Raw genomic sequence first — 26,585 nt, 5'->3', positions numbered from 1 at the left:
AGAGGTGGTATTGGAGCCCCAAGAGAAGAGGAGTACAATGAAAAAAGTAAAGTCCCTCCACAGAGTATGAGAGAAGAGGTCCACTGAGTGAGACCATGATTTGAGGTGATGGAGAGAAATTTGGAGTTAGAATTATCAATGATGCTTAAGTGCCAAGGCTGAGGGTGGAGGAAAGGAAGTAGGAGAGCCAGGGGGCAAAATTGACGGGGGGAGGTGAGAGCCGAGGACGGTAGATAACTGAAACACAGGTGGAAAGGGGAAAGAAAAAGATGTGTGGGTGTCAATGGAAGAGAAGGAGCGGATGGAGGAACAACACTGAAGGTGCAGTAAGGAAATAAAAGGATGCCTACGCTACTACCATTGTGGCCATCAAAGCTGGGTGTGTGTGAAGGAACTGTGTGGAGTTTGTATGTTCTCCCCGTGTTTGTGTGGGGTTTCCTCCGGGTGCTCTGGTTTCCTCCCACACCAAAAACATACTGGTAGGTTAATTGGCTGCTATCAAATTGACCCTAGTCTCTCTCGGTCTGTGTGTCTATATTAGGGAATTTAGACTATAAGCCCCAATGGGACAGGGACTGATGTGAGTGAGTTCTCTGTACAGCGCTTCGGAATCAGTGGCGCTATATAAATATCTGATGATGAAAGTATAGACCGCCATATGAGAGGGCAGCATCAGAGACGGTGCCAGATGGTGGGATCCAGGTTTCAGTAAGGACAAGTAGGTTAAAGGAACAAGAGAATAAAAGGTCATGGATGGGAACAAGCTTCTTACAGATGGATCTGGCATTCCAGGGTGTGCAGGTAAAAGGAAGGAAATTGAGAAGAGAAAGGGATAAGGTTGTAGCGGGTTGAGCTTGGCGGGCGGGGGGGGGGGGGGGTGGATGTGGGGCCCAGGGTTTGTTGATGTTGAGGCATGTTTACACATCTCCACTTTGATGCCAAAACACTGACGGCTATAGCTTGTTGTAATTAATAGGAAAGAGCCTTTCAAACCAGTGCCGGGCTGTCATTTCATTGATTTGTAAAATTAAATTCAAACCAACCTCTTGTCTCTCTCCCTACGTTAAGATGACCTTTAATAACGTAATATCAATATGTAAAATATTCCTGCGTTTATGGATTAAACAAAAACACTCACATCCAAAATATTTAGTTTGTGTGTCCTAGTTATACCTGTCATCTAATCACAATAGAGGCTGCCATGTTGTGGGCGTGTCTAACATGATGCAGCCTGGCCTATATATTTATGTATATACCCTCAAAGTTGTTTTTTTTTTTTTTTTAAATAACTTTTTGGTATTCCACTAATTTTGTAGTTTTACACAACATTGATATAACTTCTATCACTTGGGTAGTAGAAATATTTTTGATTTTATCTGAAAAACATAACTTTTCTGTTACTTTCCAGTGTAAGTGTTTCGAGAGATTTTGGCATAGAGACTTTTTCCTTTTATGTATATTGATATCTGATCTGTTCTGCATTTAGGGGAAAGTTTAATGTTTACTTGTTACCTGTCCTAGTAAGTGAATAGAGGTTTAATATTAAACCTATGTTGCAGTTGTCCTTGTCTGAGTGGACAGTGGTATTAACAACAAGTTACCTGTGAGGGGTAATTTAACGTTCTCCGGCTTTTGAAGATAATTACATGTTCCTTGGCCACTAGATAACGTGATATATTTCATGTGTCTGGAATCCGTTGATTGGCTGTAGTCATTCAGGCAAGTTAAGTTTAAACCCTTTATTACGGTTTAACTTATTGTTTTCCTAATTCATTATGCTCATTTTATTCAATTGTTACTTTATAATATTGAGGTTAGAACTGGAATCTGTCCGGATTCTGAACTTTAGAAGGTCCGGATCATGGATTATAATTTGTTCTAACCTGTGTCAAGCAGGTTCTTTTTAAATATAGATAACTATGGTATTACATGTTTTGTGTTATAGACTTCATACAGCAGTCTGGTACTGGTGCAGATTTATACATAAATGGTTATTAACTGGTCAATTTTTTAACTACTCTCAGATGTCATTAGATGAAGGAAAATGAGTTGCATACACAGTGTGACTATACAAATCGCCATTACCAGGCAGATGATTGAAGAAGGATCATGGTCGTCTCTGAAATATCGATGAGTGGGGTATGATCTAACCAATATGTCTCTATTAATGATCAGAAGCCCTAGACCAGTGTTTCTCAACTCCAGTCCTCAGGTCCCCCCCTAGCAGTCCATGTTTTCCATATCTCCTTGCTGGAGCACAGGTGTATTCATTACTGACTGACACAGTGTAGCAGGTGGTATAATTATTTCACTGGTCACCTGGAAATCCTGCCCTGTTAGTGGGTCCTGAGGACTGGAGTTGAGAAACACTGCCCTAGAGTGTCCTTCTTATATTGTATATTATTTCCAAGTTTGTGGATACTGTTGGTGTACCTAGGGCAATATACAGTTTATTGGTAGTACCTGACTTTTCATAAATATATAATACTGAGTCTTGGATCCTCTCACAAAATATATATCGACAAAGAGGAGTCAATAGCAGGCTGAAGATGTTGAACGTTATATCAAAGTATGTACCTGAAAACACACTATTCATATTTAATGTTTTGTTTTGTTTTTTAAAAACCCTCCTATTATGTCATCTGTCTGGTGTGAGCTGCGTCGTCCTTTCCCCCAGTAGCGCTTCGTGCGGTTATACTAGCAGCTGGCGTGAGTGAGCCTGGTCTGACTGACAGCTGTCATCTGGCTTATGATTGGATGGGATTGAAGATTCCTACAGTGCAGAGGTTTGGATCAGGTTACTAGAGCCCTGTGCGGCCAGATCTAACCAACATCCCTGTAACTGCAGCACATTGATGACGAGAGGGACAAGGCTGTTTTGCAATGATGTGTTGACCTGAGGAAAATTTACATTGTAGAGGTTTAATAAATAAAGACAGGGAGGGAAAAAAAAGTACAATGTGTAAATCTGTCTGGGTGAGCGGATTTGGGATCGTATTTACCAGAGCCATTGAGCTCAGTAGATTTGGAGACAATTGCGTTGTGGCGCAGAAAGCATTGTGGGTACATGATACGAAGAGAGAATTGTAAAACTGGATACATTGTGAGGTTTATGGAGATTATTCTTAAGGCTTGAGAGCTGATTAGTTCAGACTTATTGCAGAGATCCAGGTCTGCCTCTTTTTTTCCTTTCTGCAAAAGTCTTTGAATTTCCATTTCTCATATGATATATTCCCCAGTAAATATATCATCGCCTCCTTTCTCTCTCTAGACAAAGCGGACCAATGAGGATGAAATTCTCTCCCTGTTCCAGTGTGATAAATCATAATCTGGCTTTTCCTCAAAACTGGTTTGGAAGAAAGGATTTTTTTTTGGAGGGTGGGGGGGAGGGGCTGTGGGGATAGAAGTTAACGAGATAAGTTAATGAACTGCCCTATATCATTCACAGCATTAATCTTTGTACAATGTATCCTAACTTTTTTTTTCTTTCTCTATGATGAATAAATAACATTTTTAGTGTTGGTGACTACTATCTATTTAGTGACACCATATAACACATTGCTGTAGATAATATATCTTTTACATTAGTGCCTTTAAATTATGTTACCACACAAGCACTGGGATTCTATATTTGGTCAGCAGTAAATAATTTCCCTACTGATATGTTTTTGGACTGTGGGAGGAAACCTGATGAACATACAAACTCCACCCAGAGCGCTGGTCAGAATCAAACCCATAGCCCTCGCTCTGTGAGGCAGCGATACTTACCACTGTGCCACCAACAAAAAAGGAGTGGTTCTAGAATTCAAACTATTTTTAGAAATTGATTTAAAATGTCAAGCAAAATTATCTTAACTGATTAACATTTTTTAGGTTCAGTGGATGCACAAAGGTAGTTCCCCTTCAGAATAAAGGGCTTCTGCAAATTTCCGTTAATAGTGTCCCTAGGGAGTTGCTTAAAACTCCCCCCTCCTGCCTAAGCCTTTTCATTGATGTAGTTGTACCTGTCCCGGATAGATAGGGGCACAACAATGTGTGGGTGTTGGATACGGTCTCGGCTGGGGTCATTCTCTGAATACCCAATGGATAAAACATTGACTGTAATGGCTGGTGTGTTTTCTCAGAAGTCTGTCTCCTGACCTGGAATTGCTCTTTTGAATACTGTAAGAAGAGAGTAAGTTAAAAATGTAACACTTTTCATAATTGTAACTGGATATGCAACTAGCTGGCATGTTTTGTTTTATTTTTAACTTGTCAGAGTTCAGTGAGGTTGCGCTGCCATCTTGTGGTAGGAAAGCATAATGACAAACTAATGTAACCAAGATAGTATAAAATTTAATTTGAGAGTAGAGGTAATCTTTAAAGCACTTTTATTAGAATTTGTCAATTGCATGTCTAATGAACCAAAGTTCAATCTCTCTCCTCTCCGTGAACTTCTGCGGCACAGAAACAAGCAGGCTGTATGTCAGGCTAACGTACCCTGAGGATTAAATGCTACCTCCAAATTGAAACTTTCTTTTTTGTTTTGTTTAAAAATGAGCCCAAAGTGTAAGAAGCAGGCAGAACACTGTTTCCAATAACCTATATTTCTTTGCAAGTAAACTCACATCCGTTCCGATTTGTCAATCATGGTCAAGATATCTTTGTACAAATATACATTGTAAAAGGAGAACATCAAAATAAATCACTTCCCTTTTGTAGGTTTATCACAGTATGATCACTGGCAGTGTGAGATAGTGGATAAAACTTGGACCATACTACTTTTAAGTTAGTGTCACAAAATATCATCATCAACATTTATTTATATAGCGCCAGCATATTCCGTAGTGCTTTACAATTGGGAACAAACATTAATAAAACAATTCTGGGTAATACATACAGACAGAGAGGTTAAGAGAACCCTGCTCGCAAGCTTACAATCTATGGGACAATGGGAGTTTGATAGACAAAGGTAAGTGCTACATCATATTGCACATTGGACCAGCTAGAATGCAAAGATTATTATTATTAATTTTTATTTATAGGGCGCCACAAAGTATCCGTAGCGCCGTACAAGGACAAACAATGGCACAGTACAGGTGAAACAGCACAGTACAAGTAACAGTAAGCACTATAACTCTGGGGGCTCAGGCACAGCATGAAAGGGAGGGAGGGGAAAAGTGAGTATAGGCAGGTAACTATGGCCCAAGAGGGTGGGCACGGATGACAGGTTGAGAGTCACTGAGGGGAGCGGAGGGGAGCGGAGAGGAGACAGAGGGACTGAGAGGAGGTGAGCTGAGTAGCTGGAGACCGCAGTTAAAAGTGATGGAAACAGAAGGTAGGAGAGCCCTGCTCAAAGGAGCGTACAATCTAAAGGGAGGGGAAGACAGACAGACACATGGATGAGACGGAGAGACGGGAGAAATGGAGACGGAGTCGAGGAAGGGGGAGAAGGGAAGAAGGGATGAGAAAGAGAGGTAGCCGACCGGTGGGAGGTTAGGAATGAGACTGGAAGGCTTTAAGGAAAAGGTGGGTTTTTAATGTTCGTTTGAAAGAGGACAGATTAGGGGAAGTTCTGATGGAGCGGGGGAGCTTGTTTCAATGGAGGGGAGCGGCGCGGGAGAAGTCTTGGATACGTGCGTGAGAAGAGGTAATCAGAGGGAAAGAGAGGCGACGATCGCAGTGAGCGGGAGGGAGTGTGAATAGAGATAAGGTTAGAGATGTAGGGAGCAGTGGAGTTGGCGAGGGCCTTGTAAGTCAGAGTGAGGAGCTTGAAAAGGATTCTGTAGGGGAAGGGGAGCCAGGTAAAAGTATTTAGTGGGCTGTGTGATCAGTGACACAACAATGTTAGTCAGAGGGTTGTTATCTTGTGTTAGCTGTGTAGAGGGTGGTAATAGGATATAATAACGGGTATATCATGGCCCTGTTTGGATCAGGAAGACAAAAAATAAATATCTTGATAATCCAGTTACCAAATTCTTCTGATCAATCAGGACAGTCTGTATTCAGTGTATCCCCTCTTTCTGAATCTTCCTTCAGCCTCTTCAGAGTGTCATTCACACTCATAGAAGGACCTCTGATGAGGTCTGAGGTTCTTATGACTTTGTTGATTGTTTACATCTTCCTGGTTGCTCCTCTCCTCCTTTCTGTGGTCAGTCTTCGGTTATTTAACTCTTTCACTGCAAGGAACAGTACGTTGTACAGGAGATAGAAAGTAGAGGAACTTGAAAGTGTGAATTGGTTAAATCTGTTATCAGAGAATTCTCCCCATCTCCTCCTCCCACACATCTCTGCTTGTTGGTTAGATATTGCACTACAGTTAACACCGGAGCCTAGCACACTCTGCCTCTGCCACGCAGATACAATGCCCAGTCAGCTGGATGGCATACAGCAGGTATGTGGACGAAAAACATCTCTGGGATGGGCAGTTTTCGCTGCCATTTGTTTAAAGCATTTATCAAACTCCGCAGGATCATACAGGAGGGTCATCTGTTATATTTGAAAGGTTGTTCATCTTTGATCTCCATTTATATGCCAGAAACATAACTGCTTTATTCCCCTCTTCATAAAATTATTGACTGAGCCCCCTCAATGATAGAGGGAAGATAAAATAATATTTGTTTTTTTACCTCTAACCTGTATAAGTTCCACTAAAACGAGTTTTTGGTGTTGCTTTGTCAGGTCTAGAATTTTTTTGTGCTTACTCGCTTTTGACGTGTAAGGGTATTTAAATCAGGTGCCCTCTTATGACAGGGCATCCCAGAGAGTCATGTTAAGGGTGTCTTACTGGCTGGTTCAATGAACAATAATCTTGCAGGGATTGACTAAAATGCAGCTTATTACCTGTATCCTCCAACAAAGACTCATTCAAGTGTCACAAGTATATGCGAATATTAATCATTGTTGATACCCCGCATTAGCTTTTGCTATAGTGAATTATTAAGAGTACCTGTTGGTAAGAAGTGTACACTGATCTTGTTGCCAGTCATCTGCTCTGTTTCACAATGACAATTCCATTTTTCTTTTCTGCCACTGCTGTGTGCCAATGTGTCCTAGATGTGGTAGGAACTGCCGTGTGTTTGTGTCATTGCTCTGTCGCTTACCATCCAGCCAGGTCGCTGCAGTATTTGTCCAAAAGTGTATGAAAATAATATTGTGACCTGTGAGGTGGTCAAAATTGACTGCAAATGACTTGAAATTAGTGTTATTGAGGTTAGTAATAATGTAGGAACAAAAAAAAGAGAAAATTATGTGTTTTAAGCATATTTTAGGATTTTTTCTAAAAAATCCAAAACACGGAGCTAATGCAGACTCAAAACCAGTTCACGGGGGTCAGTGAGCATCTCTAGTTGAAAGAGAAATTGTAGTGTGTCCTTAGTTTTCCTGAGTCCCATTTTGTTGATCTATATATCGTCCCTGCATATGTAGTACAGGATGCGATCTCGAGAGGAAGAGTTTAGGGCTGTTGGTAGACTGAAGATCACTGACTTGTCCTCCTTAGGGCCACACTGAGCTGCATCCTCAGAGGGTCTTGAATTTGAGAGTCCTAGTTGAGATAGAAGATTCAGCTTGTTCCTCTGAGTCCTCACAGAAAATTTATTGCCATCATGGTTGAAAAGGAGGCTACAAGTGAATCCCCATTTGTATTTCACAATATTCTCCCTTGGAGTCATGGCAATAGCCTGGATTTCATATCTTTTCCCCCGAAGAGTAAGTGGTGCTATATCTTGGAATACAAAGAGTTAGAGATAGTTAAAAAAAAATAAAAAAATTCTATTTTCCAGAATTCCGATTGAAGCCTGTCCGTGACTTTATAATAATGCGGTCTTAGGACCGCACCTCTAGCGGGTTGTGAGGGTCTGACAAGGAGGGTTCGGTGCAAGATGTTCAAAGAATCATTGCAGGAACTATCCTAGGAGGGAGCAGTCGATAAATTCTGTAATATTTTTGATGCAGAGGTTATTCGAGGTTCCTTATTCCTCTAGTATCCATGATGTCCTGTTTATTTATTGGGGGGAGGGGGGCACAACCAATTTCTTTCTCTAAGGCATTGTAGCTAATCTTCAGTAGAAAAAGAACTCAAGGTTTTCTGTTCCTGTTTAAATTTGGTTACATCTCCATGTCTAAAAGATTGTGTAACTCTTCTCTTCAGGGCTTTCCTTAGGGGCTGGGTGGGTTTGGATGCAGGGGGTCATCTGTTCCCTAGGCTGGTCCTATGTGAGCTACCCTGGGCTGGGTCACTGGGCTATTTATATATTTAAAATGTTCCTAACAAGCTGCTGAGATGACTCTCACCCCCTGGCTCCCCTTTATAGGCACCCAGAGTGAATGCTGAACTTATATAATTGTATGATTGAGCACAGCTAGATGCTGCTTAAGGCTTCAGCTATTGTGCGGACTTGGAAGTTTCATAACTTGTAATTTATTGCAACCTCTTATTTTCTCCCCTGCCGTAGGTCAGGTTCCCTGTATATAGATTGTTTTCCACTTTACAGCTTCAAAAGTTCTTATGATAAAGTCTGCTGGCCATTGGGTCCTATAAAAATCGGTGGTAGTCAGCATATCGATGGTGACTACCACGACAACACTTACCCCGACATGATCACTGCGAAGGGCTCCTTTCCTACGAGGATCGATGACGACTGCTGTGGAAACCGACTGCAGCCAATCCCGATGACTGAAGAATCCGCCGCGACTTCATGACGTCACTTATATCCGCGACGCTGTTATTGCTGCTGTTAAGGGGGTAAACTAAGTATACGCCCTTGGTCAATCTACTTGACAAAGCGCCCTCGATTGTTTTGTCGGATAAGTCAGTGTCAGGGATTATTTTAGTCAACTGTACTTATGTTTAATAAAACCATATTTGTTTTTTTAGATGCTATGGTTAGATAAACTCTATAGTTTGTTTGTCGGGTACCCATATGTCTGAGATCTATCATAGGGCAGTGAATATGGAGCCAGACCTGAAGCTTGAATGTACAGGATCAAACTATTGTTTTTGGCACGCTCCCTAAGATCTTCGTCTGACCTCCGGGTGCATGCCTCTGACTAATAACTGTGGAACTACTCCTGAAATTGAGACAAATTCTATTTTAAACTGCTGCACTATGTGTGCGCTGTTATGGAGTTGCAACAAATTAAAAACTTCAAGAAAGTAGAAGGAGCAAGTGCACCTGGTACGTTCTGTAATTAGCTTTTAACTTATACTCTACCAAGACCAGGAACCTGTGGTCAACCAAAATCAGCACCAGGCAGAAGTATAAAGTTAAATTGTTAATGTGATTACATTAATAAGGATTGCCTTAGCCCAGTGTTGGCTAACCTGTGACACTCCAGGTGTTGTGAAACTACAAGCCCCAGCATGCTTTGCTAGTAGATAACTAGCTGATAGCTGGCAAAGGATACTGGGACTTGTAGTTTCACAACACCTGGAGTGTCACAGGTTAGCCATCACTGCCTTAGCCTGTTCTTCACGAATAACGACTATTGGAATGTCTTGGTGATCCTAGCTGGCACAAGCATAGATAATACTTGCTAGAGTAAGACCTGCCGTAATTCATATGTGCCTAGATTTACATGGGCAATATGGTGATCTAAGCAGTTGCAGCTTTAATCCAAGCTAATTCCTTACCTAATTTCACATCAATAGAAATCTATGATAGATAGGACCTCTGGAACAATTAGAAAAAGACATCCTGACCAGGACTGTGGAGGGAAAGGACTCAAGTTAGTTTTAGTGGATCAAACAGCTGGAACATTGCACATGTTACTCTCTGGGTACAAGGTCAAAATACCCCTGTTAAGATTAAGATCTTTTAACACATTTACGTGACGTACATACTGACTATTTCAGGAAAGTATGTCAGATGAACTTTAAAGTTATTTCCTCTACCTGGACTTTCCTGCCCTGTGTGCAGTACAGCACTGTGTATACTGTGCAGTATAGTATCGTTCTGTGCTATCATGTATAACTCCTCTATACTAGACTGTATGCTATACACAGTACTGTGCTGTGCACAATATCCCCAGGCCGGGAAGGTCTGGAGATTAAAGTTTTAAGACTTATCAAATCATTTACTAAGGGGAGGCTGAAACCAAACAGTGTGCCCGGACTGTGGTCAGCTCTGGTTGGCGAGAAAGGGTACATAATAAGAGGTTTAACGTAAGTATCAGTATACACAGAGAATAAAGATAAGTCCATAAGGGGAGGTGGTAACATTGACCTACATTAGCCCTTTGTCCCAAAAATAATCGCTATTTTACTTCATTTGTCATTGTTTAGAGATTCCGAGACTCTAGAGATTTAAAGATTTCTGCTGGTGAAGTCTCTTTTCTTGTTTTTATAACTCTTGGAATAATGGGCAGGTCCGTCCATTGTACTTCATATGATACTATGACCTCTGAGTGGTGCTTGAATCTCTGCATTCTATGTCCACTCAGCATTATGGACAGCTGAGACTCCTCCTACATCTCATGTCCTAATGGGTGGGATAGGATGCAGGTGAGATTTGAGTGTGCAGACATTTGTGTTGCCCCAGAGTATGAATCCACCAATTCACACAGTGCATTTCTGCAAGACAAGTCTGCCAAGTTGTCAGTCACTCTGTGTCTGATCTGTTAGAGAAGCTCTTCCCTCCCAACACAGCAGCCTGCTGCAGAGGTGTGATAGCGGTCATGATGGACATGATTATAAACGCTTCCGTTTGTTCATGTAACTTATTCAGCTCAATAATACACCGGCTTTGATACAGAATCCCTTTGATACTGTCACCTATACATTCTGGTTTCATAGGATTTATGCAGAAATGTTAGGTCCTCTCTAACGATCTCCGACGTATATTCATTGGATTACTATTTATCAGATTCACCTGTGACCGACGTTCCACGGATACATCTTTATCGGCTATTTATATAGCGCCACTGATTCCGCAGCGCTGTACAGAGAGCTCACATCTGTCTCTGCCCCATTGGAGCTTACAGTCTGAATTTCCTAACACACAGACAGACACACACACAGATACGAAGGTTAATTTAGTAGCAGACAATTAACCAAGCATTATGTACATCTTCACAGGTAGCAATTCCATCTATTCAACTTCCCAAATAAGCTTTCGATCAGCCAGCGACTGAACGCAGGTCAAATGTGGCGCAGCTCGGATGCTGCCGAGCGCCAGGAGTCCGCAGTCGGACACTTTAACCAGGAAACATAGTACTGTAAGATCAAACCAATAAACATCATTTTATCAACTTTGTATCACGTTTCCGCAGTGTTTAGACTTCTAGATCTTTTCTGGATTCAATGTGCGTCGTGTCATCGCTTCCACCATCTGTTGTGTGAAAATATATGTATTTTTTTTTTTTTAAAATGATGTTTCTTAATACAAGATAACATGTATGTATCATTTAATCTCTAGGCCCCAGTGAAGCCAGGACGACCCGCGTTAAACAATAGCTTCATACAATTCCAACTTTCCTTTCTGGTTTCACTTTTCACAGAAACCCTCTCAGCCCCGTCTATCCGAGCAGCAAACACAAGGCCCTTTTAGTAGCTTTCTAATTTAATGATATGTGATCCGAGTTACGGAAGAATGATTCCAATGTTCGGCCATGAGAACCAACAAGAACAAATGAGACAAAAAGAAAAAAAACAAGTTGCAACAGTTTATTCTCTACCCACCTACTTTTTTTCAGGTTTTACAGGTAACTATTCCCTTGTTACTATAGTGACAGAAAGGTGTGGGTCACCTGTCCAATGTACGCCTATAAAACTCTTATCTTAGCTGCTTCAAAGCAGTGAAATCACGGACTCGCCTACAGTAAGTCAATCTTTTCCTTCTCTCTTTAATTCAAAATGAATGAATATCTATCTATTTATTGTATACATGCATGATAAATCGCTTTTACCGCTGACGTTGGTTACACATGGCTTGAGCGGCCTGTGATTCTGCAACGTTTGTGGAACTACAAGTCCCAGCATGCTGTTTTTATGCTAGGCTGCCAGACATAGCTGGTGGTGATTGTTCATGGTGTACTGATACTTGAGAATGAACGTAGGCTTCCCTGGTTGATTTGTGATGGATTATATAGACACATCGGCTTATTGTTCTAAGCAGGATGTTAATTAAACAATGCACCAGGCTGAATTTCTAATAGAGAAGGTCATTTTACAATTGCCCCATTGTAAAATCAATGTTGGATTGTGCAACTTTTATTATAAAAATAAAACCCAGGAACATTATTTGAAAGCTCCAAGGCAATTATGTATAATGATGATGTTCACTTTCATTGGGTAAGAGCGTTTCATAGCAACTTTCCCTGTTATGTGTCCTTTATATAGATTGTTGCGTACAGTGTGGAGCTTATTTTGAGACACACAGAACGACTGCGGGGGGGCGGCGCAAAATCGGCTTAGTTTGTGCTGCGCGTTTTGATTTGCACAAGTGCGTCCCTGGTTCCACCAAAGTACGCGGGTTTATGGCGCCATTTCTGCCCAGCTCAAGGGGAGCAGTTGGGCGGAGTTAGGGGGGTTCATCGGCGCGCCTAGATTTTGCAGAACAATGCAAAAAACGAGATTTCATTTCGCGGAGCGGGGTTATAGAAATTAGATAAAGGGGCGCAGAGAGTGCGCATTTTTAAGGTGATTTTTACTGTGAGGGCATAGACACCAGCTAAGGAAATGACAGTGCTTCTCATTCCTGAACACAAAATTGATACATATAATATAGACAATGGCGATGGCCTTTTATTTTTATGATTATTTTTTAAGCTATGTACGAGGCTGAACTGAGATATATTAGAAAAAAACAATGACATTTTTAAATGAATGAAAGGTCTGATACTAAAGAGGTACCAGGTTGACATTTCGTGGTATATTTACTAAACTGCGGGTTTAAAAAAGTGGAGATGTTTCCTATAGCAACCAGATTCCTGCTAGAATGTACTAAATAAATGACAGCTAGAATCGGATTGGTTGCTATAGGCAACAGCTCCACTTCTTCAAACCCGCAGTTTAGTAACTATACCCCTTAGACTTTTGCGTAAGACATTTCTTCAGATTTTTTTTTCCTTTCCACAAACCTGTATTTCTGGTCGTTTCAGCTTTTTACTGTGTTTATGGCAGTTTATATAAATTTTTATCTATTGTGCTATTTTGTATTTGGAAGTCTGCGAAGATGTGTGTAAGTGTCTATGTATTGAACTTTGAACACACACATAGGTGTGACATTATCATTCAGTTTCATGTAAACTATATTAAAGTACATTAAACACGTCTTTATATGACCAAGTGACCTCTACCATCCTTATAATGTACACGTTAACACTGTAGCCCTGAGAGCAGGCTACAAAATAATGTTTATACCTAAAACACGTACAATTAAAATGTGTCTCGTATGAAACTGGAAAATAAATGCTGCTAAACACGTTAATGTTTCACCAGTATTGATTCTGTGGCATGGAAAGGATTCTTTGCAGTATAATGTGCCAGGAATCTCTTTAGTCACTGCAGTATAAGCAGGAAGCCATAGCGAATACTTGATTAACTGTATATATTAACGAAGATCTGATCAGACACATATGACAGCACAGAATTAAAGGGGAAATTTACATGTTTATATGATTGAAATGCAGCACACACACATACTGTGTTACTATGCACATAGTTTCTTATTTTCCTACACATTTGCATTTCTTTAACATACATAAAAGTTGTCTTGTTGCTTTCTGGCCACATGTAAAATTAAATGTCATCCGCGACAACGGAACACTAAATCCATTATAAAAATGTAGAGTAATTGACCAGCTTTACCATGCCATAGTATTTGAATAAATCATTGTGTAGACGGGGGCACTATTTTTATATTCACGCAAAATTAATTGTTTTTAAAACCAGGACAAGAGCATCACAACAGAGCTATGCAAACAAAGCGTATATTTTTAAATACAAGACAAAGTTTAATTCTACTAAGCCTGCACAACATAATAACATAGAGGGTACTTTTCTCTAATATAATAGTTTAATGATCATCCGTTCACATTCATTCAGTATACATTTCTTCCCGTAACTCACTTTATATTACTGTGAAAAAGTTCTGTACAAAGAGAAATTTGTACTCCGCAAAGGGAATAGTGAATAGGTCCTTTGATATGAACAAATGTTGCAACCAGAGACGGATTGGAAAACCCTGGGAAATTGTGTGAAAGTGGAAATTAAAATTAGTGCATTATCCTCTGTTTCGCTGTTTACATGTTGCGTCTCCGGAACTAGAATATACAACAATAACACAAATAAGGAGTTTATCCTCTAATTACATGTGATATAGTCGTTAAGGTTTTAGTCACTATTCCCTATAAAAAAAATAGGGAAAACTTTAAGTGATATCTATTTTAATAAGCAGAATATTAGGTTATTGTTTCAATTACAGTATCACAGTACTGGTAGTGTCAAAGTAGAAAAAAAAGAAAGTGTGAAAATCCCTTTTGCATCAGAGATGGGAGATGTTTTAAATTATTTTGTTTTTTTTGCAATAAAACGCTAAATATAAACAGTTTATGGTATAAATTATACATTAGGGCTATTCTACGAAAGTGCACTAAAATTAAAATGTTCTTAAAAATGTCTGAAGCAATGACTGTACAAGTATAGACACCATATTGCATTTAGAATGATTTTAGGATGTAAATTCAAAACTCAGCTTTTCTTGCTCTTAAAGAAAGTAGCATATTTCTGTGGTTTCTTGGGTGTTTTTACAGTTATTTCTCTATTCTCTCCGGTTAGGATAATTTCCAACATTTTAATGTTTGATTTTTAGAGGGAAAAAAAATTCTGCAAAGACTACATAATATGTATTATATAAAAATTATATTTTATTGTGGTGTTAAATGACAGCAAATTTTTACCCCTAAGTATAAGAAGTAGAACTGTTGGAAAGAAATGGCTGTATAACATTATATACTATGGAGAACATAGCATGACAATAAGATGTCTCGATGGAGGTACGGTTGAAGACTCCTGGGGTCTATTTACTAAAGTGCGGGTTTGAAACCAATCAGATTCTAGTTATCATTTATTTAGTGCTTTCTACAAAATGACAGCTAGAATCTGATTGGTTGCTAGAGGCACCATCTCCACTTTTTCAAACCTGCAATTTATTAAATATACCCCCTGAAATGTAGATAGACTGATCCCCAAGGGCAGGCTGGGCTATGAGACTAGCCCCCTGGGCTAGTCCCATGGTGGGCTATCTTGGGCTGGGTCACTGAGCCATCTGCATTTTTTTTTCAATGTATTCATCTACAGTTCTTCCTGGCCTCCTCACCATCCATGGATTCATCTATAGTCCTTCCTGGCCTCCTCACCATCCATGGATTCATCTATAGTCCTTCCTGGCCTCCTCACCATCCATGGATTCATCTATAGTCCTTCATGGCATCCTCACCATCCATGTATTCATCTATAGTCCCTTATGGCCTCCTCACCATCCATGTATTCATCTATAGTCCCTTATGGCCTCCTCCCCATCCATGTATTCATCTACAGTCCTTCCTGGCCTCCTCACCATCCATGTATTCATCTACAGTCCTTCCTGGCCTCCTCACCATCCATGGATTCATCTATAGTCCTTCCTGGCCTCGTCACCATCCATGGATTCATCTATAGTCCTTCCTGGCCTCCTCACCATACATGTATTCATCTACAGTTCTTCCTGGCCTTCTCACCATCTATGCATTCATCTACAGTTCTTCCTGGTTTCTCCACCATTTATCAATGTATTAATCTACTGTTTTCTTGGACTGCCTACTATTCACCCATGTATGCTGCTCCGCCTGGCCTACTGACAGTCCATCCTTATAATTATCAACTATTCCTCCTGGCCTCCCCACCATACATCCATGTAATTATCTACTCTTCTTGGGCTCCGCACCATACATTAATGTATTCATCCAATATTCTAAAGTTCCTCCTTCCTTTGACCATTCCCATTCATTAATATATTCATCTACTGCTTCTTCTGACCTCCCCACCATTCATTCATATATTCGTCTGCTATTCCTCATGGCCTTCACTATATTTTTGTTCCATGAAACAAGATCTACAAGTATTAAAACTGTTCACTTAACATTGGCCATTGATTGATTATAATTTGACACAGTCTTTACAATGAAATAAACTTTGTTTTTTTATTTTCTTTACAGAAGGTCACTGACGAGAAGCAGCACAAGCCATAATGTCTCTATCTGCACTGGCCCTGTCAATCACCCTGATTGCCGTCTCCTCCAACTTGGCTCTGGCGGTTAAGAAAGAAATTCCGCCTCCACAGACTCTAGCAAGAGGTCTTGTAGCTTCTCCTTAAACAGTCTGGTAGTAAATACTGAGAGTTTCTGCAATGACATTAGGATGTGTTTTATCTTTAAATGGCAGTAGATGATGGTGTAGCTTCAATTAATGATGATGACTATAATTATTAATAATACTTTTATAACCAACCTTTTATTGAGCACAATTTAGGTTTGCTTTGAAAATATATTTTTTATGCACGATTTGGTTAGGACATTGGGCCTGATTCATTAAGGATCTTAAATGAAGAGGATTCTTATTTCAGTCTCCAGGACAAAACCATGTTACAATGCAAGGGGTGCAAATGAGTGTTCTGTTTTGCACATAAGTTAAATACTGACTGTTTTTTCATGTAGCACACAAATACTTGGTAGCTTATTTGTACACTGAAATTTAAAGTGGATATTTGTGTGTTACATGAAAAAACAGTCAGTATTTAACTTATGTGCAAAACAGAACACTCATTTGCACCCCTTGTATTGTAACATGGTTTTGTCCAGGAGACTGAAATAAGAATCCTCTTCATTTAAGATCCTTAATGAATCAGGCCCTTAGACACTAAAGGTAATTTATACATACAAAAGCACAGAGCCTTTCTTAGTGTGCAAATTACGCACCTGGCACATCCCTAGGTGCATGGCCATATCACTAAAAATAAATAGTTGCCTACGTTTATAGTATTGCAGATCTGTAAATTTAAATCTTGTCTCACAAAATTAAATCTACATTTCCACGTGGGTGTATAAGTACGTTCCTGCGCCTAATCTGAACACGGCAAACACCCAAAAAAGTGCTACATTTTACTTCCCCGGAGATACCAGCATCTTGGCCCATAAATCCATGATCTTTCCCCGTAAAATTGGTGCATTTGCGTAAAGTATCACATAACACTGGTAATAGGACATTTGCACTCACATAAAAGATCTTAATTGACATTCCAGCAGCGTCTAAAACTGGAAAATCCTGAGCTTTGTGTATCATTTACATTTATAGATGAAGATGTAATAAATAGAGACCACAACATTCTACTGACTGTTGAGGTTACATTAAAACATTTCTGTAGCAAATCCTATATTAAACATCCATGTTTTCTTTCAGGTTGGGGAAACGGCATTTCCTGGGTTCAGACGTATGAGGAAGGATTGTATAACGCAAAAAAAAGGTATGACGAGCAGATTTTTAGAATTGGGAGCTATAACCATTAGCTCTGTCATAAAATATGGAATTATATACACCTCTGGATTGTGCCATCCGAATGTATCTGATTAGCGCTGGGGAGGACCCAGACTATTCTTTAGGGCAGAATGATTTAGCATAGACACGCCCCTCTTTCACTCTGGTTGTCCCCGCCCTCTCCTTTCCTTTGATCGGACCTCCTCGGCCGCATTTCAAAGGTAGGATGATTGCTCCTGGGGGGCGGGGGGGGGGGGGTTATTGCCACAATCGCCCCTCTCTGGTTCCGCCAGTGGATTAGCGTTTGCCAGCGGCGTCGAATGAAAATAGAGAAATTTACGGCATGATTCACTTGCCAAAAAAGTGTGAGTTCAAATGATAACATGCGTGCGAGACCGTGTTCATCCACTAGATGGCGACAATATGCTCATAATAAGGCTTCTTAGGGATCGGCTGGTTTCTGAATTTATTGCACTGCGTAATTGTTTGTAGCCGCTCTACGTTGGCCCTGTGTAATTGCCTTGTGTGCGTATCTCAACAATAATCAAGTTAATGTTTAGCATCCAGATTATTGTAAAGACAGCAGAAGTCTTAATCGCCTTCACGCCCTCTTTCTCAAATGTTTCCAGGAACTCGCTTCTAGTACACTACATTCTCTTTATCATATCTCAGCATGCAGACAATCCACCCCAGCCTAGGTCTCCCCCAGGAAACTTCCTGTGACCCATCTAAGCAAGAACATGATTCTGACCCATCATTTGCATCTATCGGTACCAGGGTCGCCCGCAAGAATTAGGGGCCCCCGTTTTGACTCAGGACTATCTCTCCATGACAGACGAGTTTAAAAAATGTTCTAGTTCAGGTTGATCAGTACAAGGCAACCGGGTGGGTTAGAACATATAGCTCACACTTTATCAAAACTTTTTTCATAATATAAGTTCTTGAGAAGAATAGCTAGGGGCCACCTAAGATCATAGGGCCCCCTCAACATGTGTGTCCCTTCTGTATCCCCCTGTGGACGACCATGTAGTATGTTTGAATATCGTTTGCTTTCATGTTTTGTTGCTAAGTTTGTCTCTCCCCAGTCTCCGTAGGCTGTAGGTTATTGGAGGCTCCCTTAGTACATAGAGAGATCCCTTTTATTTTTTACCAGTATTTGTAGTATTATGGATGTCTAATAAAGAATCAGTTATGTAACAGACCAGTTGTTCAGTGCAGGGAAACAATACGCAGTTTCTGAATAGTCACAAAGGAAGACAAGTATCCCTAGATGCATTGCAGGTGTTATTATTGGGGTAAGGGTTCTGCCCCCAATGTGAGGCATCATGCCTCCTATCTAACGTGACCATGCCTGCTTCACGTGCGCGCTGCCACCCCCGGATATTAAATCATTAATGTTGACAGGTAACTGTAGAAAAGGTGGTGTTGCCCATAGCAACCAATCAGATTCTAGCTGTCATTTTCCTGGTGAGGTTAAGAAATGAAAACAAGCATCTGATTGGCTGTTACATTGTGATGAATATGGTTTCACGTCCACAGTATGGACGATTGGTACGTGTTAAGTCATAGTTGCCTACTCTCCCGGAATTATTGGAGACCTCCTAGACACGGAGGAGGGTAGGCTAACCTCCCAGATCCCCCGCTGTGCCCCTGGAACCGCCGAACTCCCGATCACATTGACCTCACTAACACAATGTGACGCAAACTGCCCGAGATCACTTGCGCTCTGCCGCTACCATGCACCGGATGGTGATTGAATAATCAGAGTGTCCGTGGGAGAGAGAAAGTGGGGGAATGGTAGTGAGAAGTGGGGGAGAGAGAGGAGGTGTGAGAAGGGCTTACGTTAAAAGATTTTACAAAAGTAGGCAAATATGTTTCAATTTCCTTAAGTCTAATACATGTATCATTATTTATTGTTATTAAATGTCTGGTACAGAGGAGGAGGCAGATAATGTGTCCTGATCTAACTGGTCTGTCCTGTTCTCTTTCAGCAATAAACCTCTTATGGTGATCCATCACTTGGAAGATTGTCAGTACAGTCAAGGTATATCACACTGTTATGTAGATTGTGATCAGCTCGCAGACCTCACACGTGTCTTATATGACACAGACAAGCTCAGGCAGATACACGTTCTGGGTTTCGTTTAGCGGTGGCTGCCGGACAGGTTGTTTTTGGCATAAGATATACATTGCAGTACCCTAACCCTCTGCTCAAGGGCATCGAAAATGCGTATTCATCATAATGTCATCATCATCATTTATTTATTGACCTGCGTCCCCTTTACGGCTGGAAAGCCAGAACCGGGGCGGACAGGGACGGGTAAGGGTGACCTCCGTAAAGTAAAGGCGTGGTCACATAATTGCGATACCATTAACCGTGGACGCCGTGGATACGCCATTTAGGATGCATCTGGCAGGGGCTGGAGAGCTGGTACAACAATACATGATGATGATGATGATGATGATGATGACTATCATCAGCGCTATCTAGCTGCTTCTGATTGGCTGATTGCCTGTTGACCCCTACAGCTGGTCAGTATTTAAGTCAATAGAGCGGCGGCTGCATTATATGAAGACGTGTCTGTCTAATCGAATCACTTAACATTTACATTTGGATACTGCAGCAAATACTATTATTTGATTTATAAAAGGGTAAAAAACAGGTGCGGAGGTGTTTTTATTAAATTACATTTTAAATGGAAAATGCAACTTTCACGTTTATTAATAACTGTCAAGACAATATTTTCGTAATTTGCATCTAACTCTAAGTGATCCTCTCTGAGGCTTTACACAAATCAATGGGGTATAGACGCACAATGGCTGTTCTTGCTGAGATTAAATGTTTTTCCTGCTATTCACATACACATTTTAGGTGTGTATATGTATGTATGTATGTATGTATGTATGTATGTATGTGTGTGTGTGTGTGTGTGTGTATGTATATATGTGTGTGTATATATATATATATATATATATATATATATATATATATATATATATATATATATATATATATAGTGTGTGTGTGTATATTCCGCTTTGGAGAGAAGAAAGAAAAGGTTATGTTATAAAAGTTTCTCTGTGCTATAAGGATTATTCCACCTTTTTATGGAAATTTGTAAAAAGTGACTTCCCGCCTCTTTGCTCTACTTAATCATGGGAACTCCTATGCGTTGTTTGGGGTCCGTAATGAAGTTGAGAGACAAATATTTTGAGCAGCTTCATTCAGAGCGCTGTCTAAGCCCCGCCTCCTGCGTCTGTCCTTGTGCTGCTACAGCTGATTTTCAGAGTCAGATTTCAATATGGGGCGCTACAATTCAGGAAAGGTGGAATTAAAGAGACAAGGAACTACTTCTGACGAAAAAGGTGGGATTGTCCTTTACCACAATAAGGATAAACTTATTTTTTTTTAAAAAGTGGACATACCTAAATAATTTTGTGCAAATACCCAGGTGCACTATTATATGGTTACCAGGAAAATGCAAATTATACATAACAGGGACCACCAGGGGACTGAGCACTGTGCAGCTTGCTGACCACTAGGGGCGCATTATACATAACATGGACCACCAGGGGACTGAGCACTGTGCAGCATGCTGACCACTAGGGGCGCATTTTACATAACATGGACTGAGCACCGTGCAGCATGCTGACCACTAGGGGTGCACTATACATAACATGGACCACCAGGGGACTGAGCACTGTGCAGCATGCTGACCACTAGGGGCGCACTATACATAACATGGACCACCAGGGGACTGAGCACTGTGCAGCATGCTGACCACTAGGGGCGCATTATACATAACATGGACCACCAGGGGACTGAGCACTGTGCAGCATGCTGACCACTAGGGGGCACACTATACATAAGAGACCACCAGGGGACTGAGCACTATGCAGCATGCTGACCACTAGGGGGCGCACTATACATAACAGGGACCACCAGGGGATTGAGCAGTGTGCAGCATGCTGACCACTAGGGGCGCACTAGAGAACTTTGTTTTTATAAGATGTATAACTGTGTATTCAGGTGCAAGAACAATAGAACCTAAAAATAATCACTATATTGTTTGGCCGACATTCAGATACATTTGCTTTCAGCGTTTAACATGAATCGGAATAGTACTAAAATGTAAACTCGGACAAGGTGTTATCACTAACCGTAACGTAGGATTATTTCATATATCTCCTTACCATGTTACACTATCCACACTATTATATAATAACTATTTATATATCTGTATAATAACATGCATCTCGTTTTCCTTCAGCACTGAAGAAAGTATTTTCACAAAATGAAGAAATCCAGGAATTAGCCAAAGAAGATTTTATAATGCTTAATATCATGGTAAGTGTCCGTTACATCCACCAGTCTGTTTTAGCAATAGCAATCGTGAGGTTATTGTTTTATAACAATATGCTCTTTATGAACTCATTTGTTTTGTGCTTATTTGGTGTAAGGTGGGTGTAAGAACAGGTCTTGGGACTTAGTGACTACTGACATTTTTTTAAAATTTTTGTAATTGACACACAGGGGCGGACCTAGGCTTTTTCTTTAAGGGGGGGCCATTTAGCTTAGCCACGCCCTTCCTTCGCTCTGATTGGTGCCCCCTCTCCCCTCCTCCAGGCTGCCTCTCACCCGCCATGCAGAGGTATATAGTGTGCCCCCTTGCGGCTGAAATATTAGGTTTTAGGAGTCATCCAATGGAAATGATTGTCTTTTTGTTTTTTGTATTTTGGACATTTGCCCCCACAAGCTGTCTCATGTAGATCTGCATTACATCCAATTGTAGTTACAATAAATGCTCTCTCCTAATTCCATTGCCCAATGGCTGCTGCACAAGTCTTACAAAACCCTGCCTCGTTTTTCAGCACGAGACCACAGATAAAAACCTGGCACCGGATGGAAAATACGTTCCCCGTATAATGTTTGTGGGTAAGCAGAAAACTGGACCGACATTGGTTTTCCAGACTTTGTATTAAGCCGTAATTTTATCTATGTCCAAAACTGAGACGATGTAAAGTTACGTTGTAATATCGCCCCTTGTTATTATTGTAGCCTTCTATGCTGTAACATTTTATATGCTGTACGTGACCCCTTGCTACAGTCTTCTCCACCCACACTATTGATCCTGCATTATAGTAAAAAAAAAATGATACATTTTCTCTTTTTCACAGATCCATCCTTTACAGTCAGAGCTGACATCACAGGACATTATTCCAACCGTCTTTATACTTACGAACCACAGGACATAGAACTTTGTAAGTGATACTAAGATCCTAAATTAGGTTGTATTAACTAGCAATGATCTAGGGCACTTTAAGGCACTTGTCCACTTTAAGGCAAACCCTATTATTTAAGCAGCCCTGTAACTATGCAGACCTTGGATAGGCTTCACCATTTAGTAGCTGTGGAGCGATTTGCAGAGTTCCTTTATATCCTGCAGATTGGTATTGTACTGAAGCCAGGAGATCTGGGGACCACAAGGAGAAAGTTGTTTGTAGTGATTCCTGTAGAAGTTGTTACAAACGCGTTTCGCCACTGGTAAAGGTTTTCCTCAGTGGGTTCTTTGTCACTAATAAAAAGCATGCATAAATGCTCAATAAGACCGCTTCAAACCAAAGAAAGTACTATAGGAACATTGATAAAAGTGATAAATAGATAGCCCCCCTGCTACCGGACAGTCCACACGTAGAGGCAAATAACCAATGGGGACTGCTGGTAGCTATCCGCCTCAAGACCCTTAACACCAACAAATATACAGATATAACTGTAGACCCTAAAAGGTGAGCCACCTACTGCAACTGCACATCATGCAGAAATAACACAACAAAAAAAGAATACCATAACTATATATGAGTCTGCAACAATTGGAGAAATAATAGAAATCAATAAGTGTCAGCTGCAAATCCACAAATGTGCTCTTATCCTGCCCCTGCAGCCGTCAGTCCATAGCAAAACCACTAAACAGGAGAATACTACAACAACAACATAAACAAAACCTAGCGGACACTTCAAAACAACACAGCTGAGCACAATCAGCAACTTCAGCTTCAGAGTAATAGATCCACTAACTACCCCTAAATGCAATGACGACTTAGTAACACTATAGAGATTAGGAACTTAAAAAAACTCTGTCTGAAAATAGACCTTTGGGAATAAATGCATCAATTGGCGATCTAGAGAAATCTCCAATTTTCAACGATTTGCCAGCGGTATTTAAAACGGCTGTTTTATTACAGTGTTGTTTTAAATATCGCCAACAAACATTTGGTTTGATACATTTACCCATTGGAGGTTCTACTAACACAGAATATATTCTCACACACTGATACTATCCACATTATTATCTACAATAGTTCCTTACCATCGTGCCAACATTAAAACATTATTCTCTTAATTTTTTGGCACCCCCTCATAATAATTGATGCAGAACAAACCAAACGGTCCCTAATGTCACTATATTCAAACCATCATTTACCCACTATCATTAGTCATTTATAGTCTATTATTTATGTCTTAAAGTACTCTCTCCCAGCTCATATTATCTTCTGTTTTTTATTTGAATTACTATACCCAATGCTGTTTCACAATGTATACCACTTTACCACCCAATCGCTCCTTATTATCCAAAGGCTTACCCAAAATAATCTCATGCAAATGATCAGTCACATGACTCACAGCGTGGATCCGCGTGCGTTCCGCTACCAGCAGAGCCGCACACAGACAAGTCTGAGCTGTGTGCTCATCCTCCATTTATCTACGCTACACCGCCACCCTCATTACCCCTAGCCAGCCAATGAAAAACCAGTATTTTGACTTTAAAATGGCCCAAGCATAAAAAGGGAGTGTTTTTGTACGAACTCAACTCAAAAACAACCAATCCGATTCTAGCTATCATTTAACTAGCTATAAGAATCTGCTTGGTTCCTATGAGCAACACTTCCATGTTTGATACATTTACCCTTATGTTTTTTTGATGCACATACACATACTAATTCCAGTGTGCCTATACGCATTAATACACCTTCACCCACATGCTGCCGCGCTTCAATCACCTGCAATTTGTGTCTGGTTGAGCCGCAGTGACAGCTTGCAGAGCAGATGGCTGTCCCTGTAACTGGGCGACGGAAAACCCCATTGCTTAGTGTGTAAGGCGGCTAAGTCTCTGGGGGCTGCGGCTCCTCCATAATCAGCTGCTGCTTACATAGTTAGGGCAGGTTTAGTCTGCCGCAGTGCTATTGTCTGAACAGGCGTCAAATGCACATGATTGGTCAGCGATCAAGAGAAGACCCTGACTGCGTGTAATGGGACCTGGCCAAATGGTAGGTGTTGTCCACAAGCCCTAGTAGTAGATTAAAATAAAATGCATTTTTCAATTTTTATTTGAATTTTTTTTGCAGTGTTGGAAAACATGAAGAAAGCATTGCGTCTCGTTCAGACTGAGCTATGATCTATTATACAGGGCGCTGTCTGTACTGGGGTCAGAAGACTGAAAGGGGCCCATCACCCACCAGCAACCTATTCACACCTCCGCCAAATAGCGAACCACCAGCGGCCTTGTGGTTATTTTTCCCCAGAAATCCCTGCACTCACGCCATTGTTCCCTCTAAACTGTGCACTCTGGAATTGGAAGTGTTAAAAACTGAACATATTTGGAAAATTCCGTTCAATCAATGTTTTATAGTAATCTGTGAGAATATATTAATCTTCTCTATAAATTATTATATGCTGTTGTGTTAATTTATTCTGTGTTTATATGACCTTTTGTACATTATTATTATTTTTTATTATTATTATTATTATTATTATTATTATGTCTAGAAACAAATGTAAGCCTATTTCCAAAAACACATTTTGGTTCATTGTGGCAGCCAGTCTGGGCGCAGAGAGAAGCTAATCATCAACGTAACAGTCTTCATTTCTGTAACATCTCTATTCTCCTTCAGCGCTGTCTGTTCACGGTTATTTGTGAGACGCAGTATCTGTTAAACGATGACCCTTCCCTTTTCTGTTCCTAGTGCAACTGTTCTTGTACAAGCGATGAGGATTTTATTGGAACAAGTGTTTTTCTATTTGTATGTCACAATGCTTCATATAGGGAATATATATTGTCTTTATTATGCAATATATTAGCCAAAGTAGAACTGCAAAAAAAAAAACCTTTGTAAAGAAGAGATGGGCTTAGGGATATATAGAGATAAAGCAGTTTTCTCTACAAGTTTGTCTGTAGAGTAAAATTTTAGGGGCCTATTTATCATGCATGGGTGATAACACAGATTGTTTTGTTTCCCTGCTGATCGAAGCTCTGGAACATGGTTTCATCTCTATTTATTACAAATTGTTGTTGGAGCATCCAAGTCTGCCAAGAGGAATTCAGGGCCCCGGTACAACAACTTCATGGGGCCCACCCCTTATAGTTGAGCATGGCAAAAAATTTTGCAGTTGCGGCGCGAAGATAGAAGTGTTCATATGATTGGGGGTGCGGCTAGCAGGTGAAAAGCACTAGGCCACCCTCCTTCAGAAAAAAACCTGCATTGTTCTGTACACCATTGGCACAAGGGTGCAGTGCCCGCTCGCCAGGGCGTAACATATGTCCCAGCACTTCTGACTTTCAGGACATCTAGAACCATAGTGTAGTATATAAAGAATGCAGTGTGTACAAAAAGAGTTCCCAGTCTTGGCCTGCCCCTTACATTGCGCAGAACAGTCGCCAAAAATTGGGATTGTCCCACTAGAATCACAACATTTCACATACTCTCCTGCTCTCTCTTACCTGTTCTTGTAACTTTCACCACCTGTGGCTGCTGGTTTCTTTAGTTCGGGCTTGTCTGGATCCTGGAATGTTGGGGGCCCTATTTGCAAACAGCCCCAGCAATAAATTAATACTATTTCCAATTCATAAATATATAACTATTTCCCACAACCATCACTGACATTAAATAATTCATAGTCACATTTAATAAAGAGACCTAATTCTCCCCAAACTCACCCGCACATTCAATAGCCCCCAAACCACCACATCTGAAATGAATAGTCCCCACTATTAAATTGACCCACCATCACCCCACAAACAAAATAGCACCCATGAAT

At 40.6% G+C, this 26,585-nt stretch overlaps 1 protein-coding gene and 1 long non-coding RNA gene across 4 annotated transcripts in view; both read left to right on the top strand.

Moving 5' to 3' along the window:
- Window positions 1-26,585, top strand: part of LOC142159310 (uncharacterized) — a 361,481-nt gene that overhangs the window by 153,799 nt on the left and 181,097 nt on the right. The window lies entirely within an intron of this gene.
- LOC142157902 (anterior gradient protein 3-like) lies at window positions 6,286-25,235 on the top strand. Of its 3 annotated transcripts, none has more exons than XM_075211418.1 (8): window positions 6,286-6,373; window positions 16,177-16,314; window positions 17,417-17,480; window positions 19,483-19,535; window positions 21,763-21,839; window positions 22,364-22,427; window positions 22,670-22,753; window positions 24,896-25,235. In XM_075211418.1, the coding sequence occupies exons 2-8, from the start codon at window positions 16,209-16,211 to the stop codon at window positions 24,943-24,945; spliced, it is 498 nt and encodes a 165-aa protein (XP_075067519.1). In that variant the 5' UTR covers window positions 6,286-6,373; window positions 16,177-16,208; the 3' UTR covers window positions 24,946-25,235. The 3 variants fall into 3 exon arrangements, with proteins under 3 accessions (XP_075067519.1, XP_075067521.1, XP_075067520.1); XM_075211420.1 differs by lacking the exon at window positions 6,286-6,373 and adding an exon at window positions 11,605-11,682; XM_075211419.1 differs by lacking the exon at window positions 6,286-6,373 and adding an exon at window positions 11,726-11,798.

Source organism: Mixophyes fleayi, chromosome 5 (genome assembly GCF_038048845.1).
Source record: "Mixophyes fleayi isolate aMixFle1 chromosome 5, aMixFle1.hap1, whole genome shotgun sequence".
Classification (NCBI taxonomy): Eukaryota; Metazoa; Chordata; class Amphibia; order Anura; family Limnodynastidae; genus Mixophyes; species Mixophyes fleayi.
Note: the sequence above shows the minus strand (reverse complement) of the source record. Positions and strands in the feature narration are given on the sequence as shown.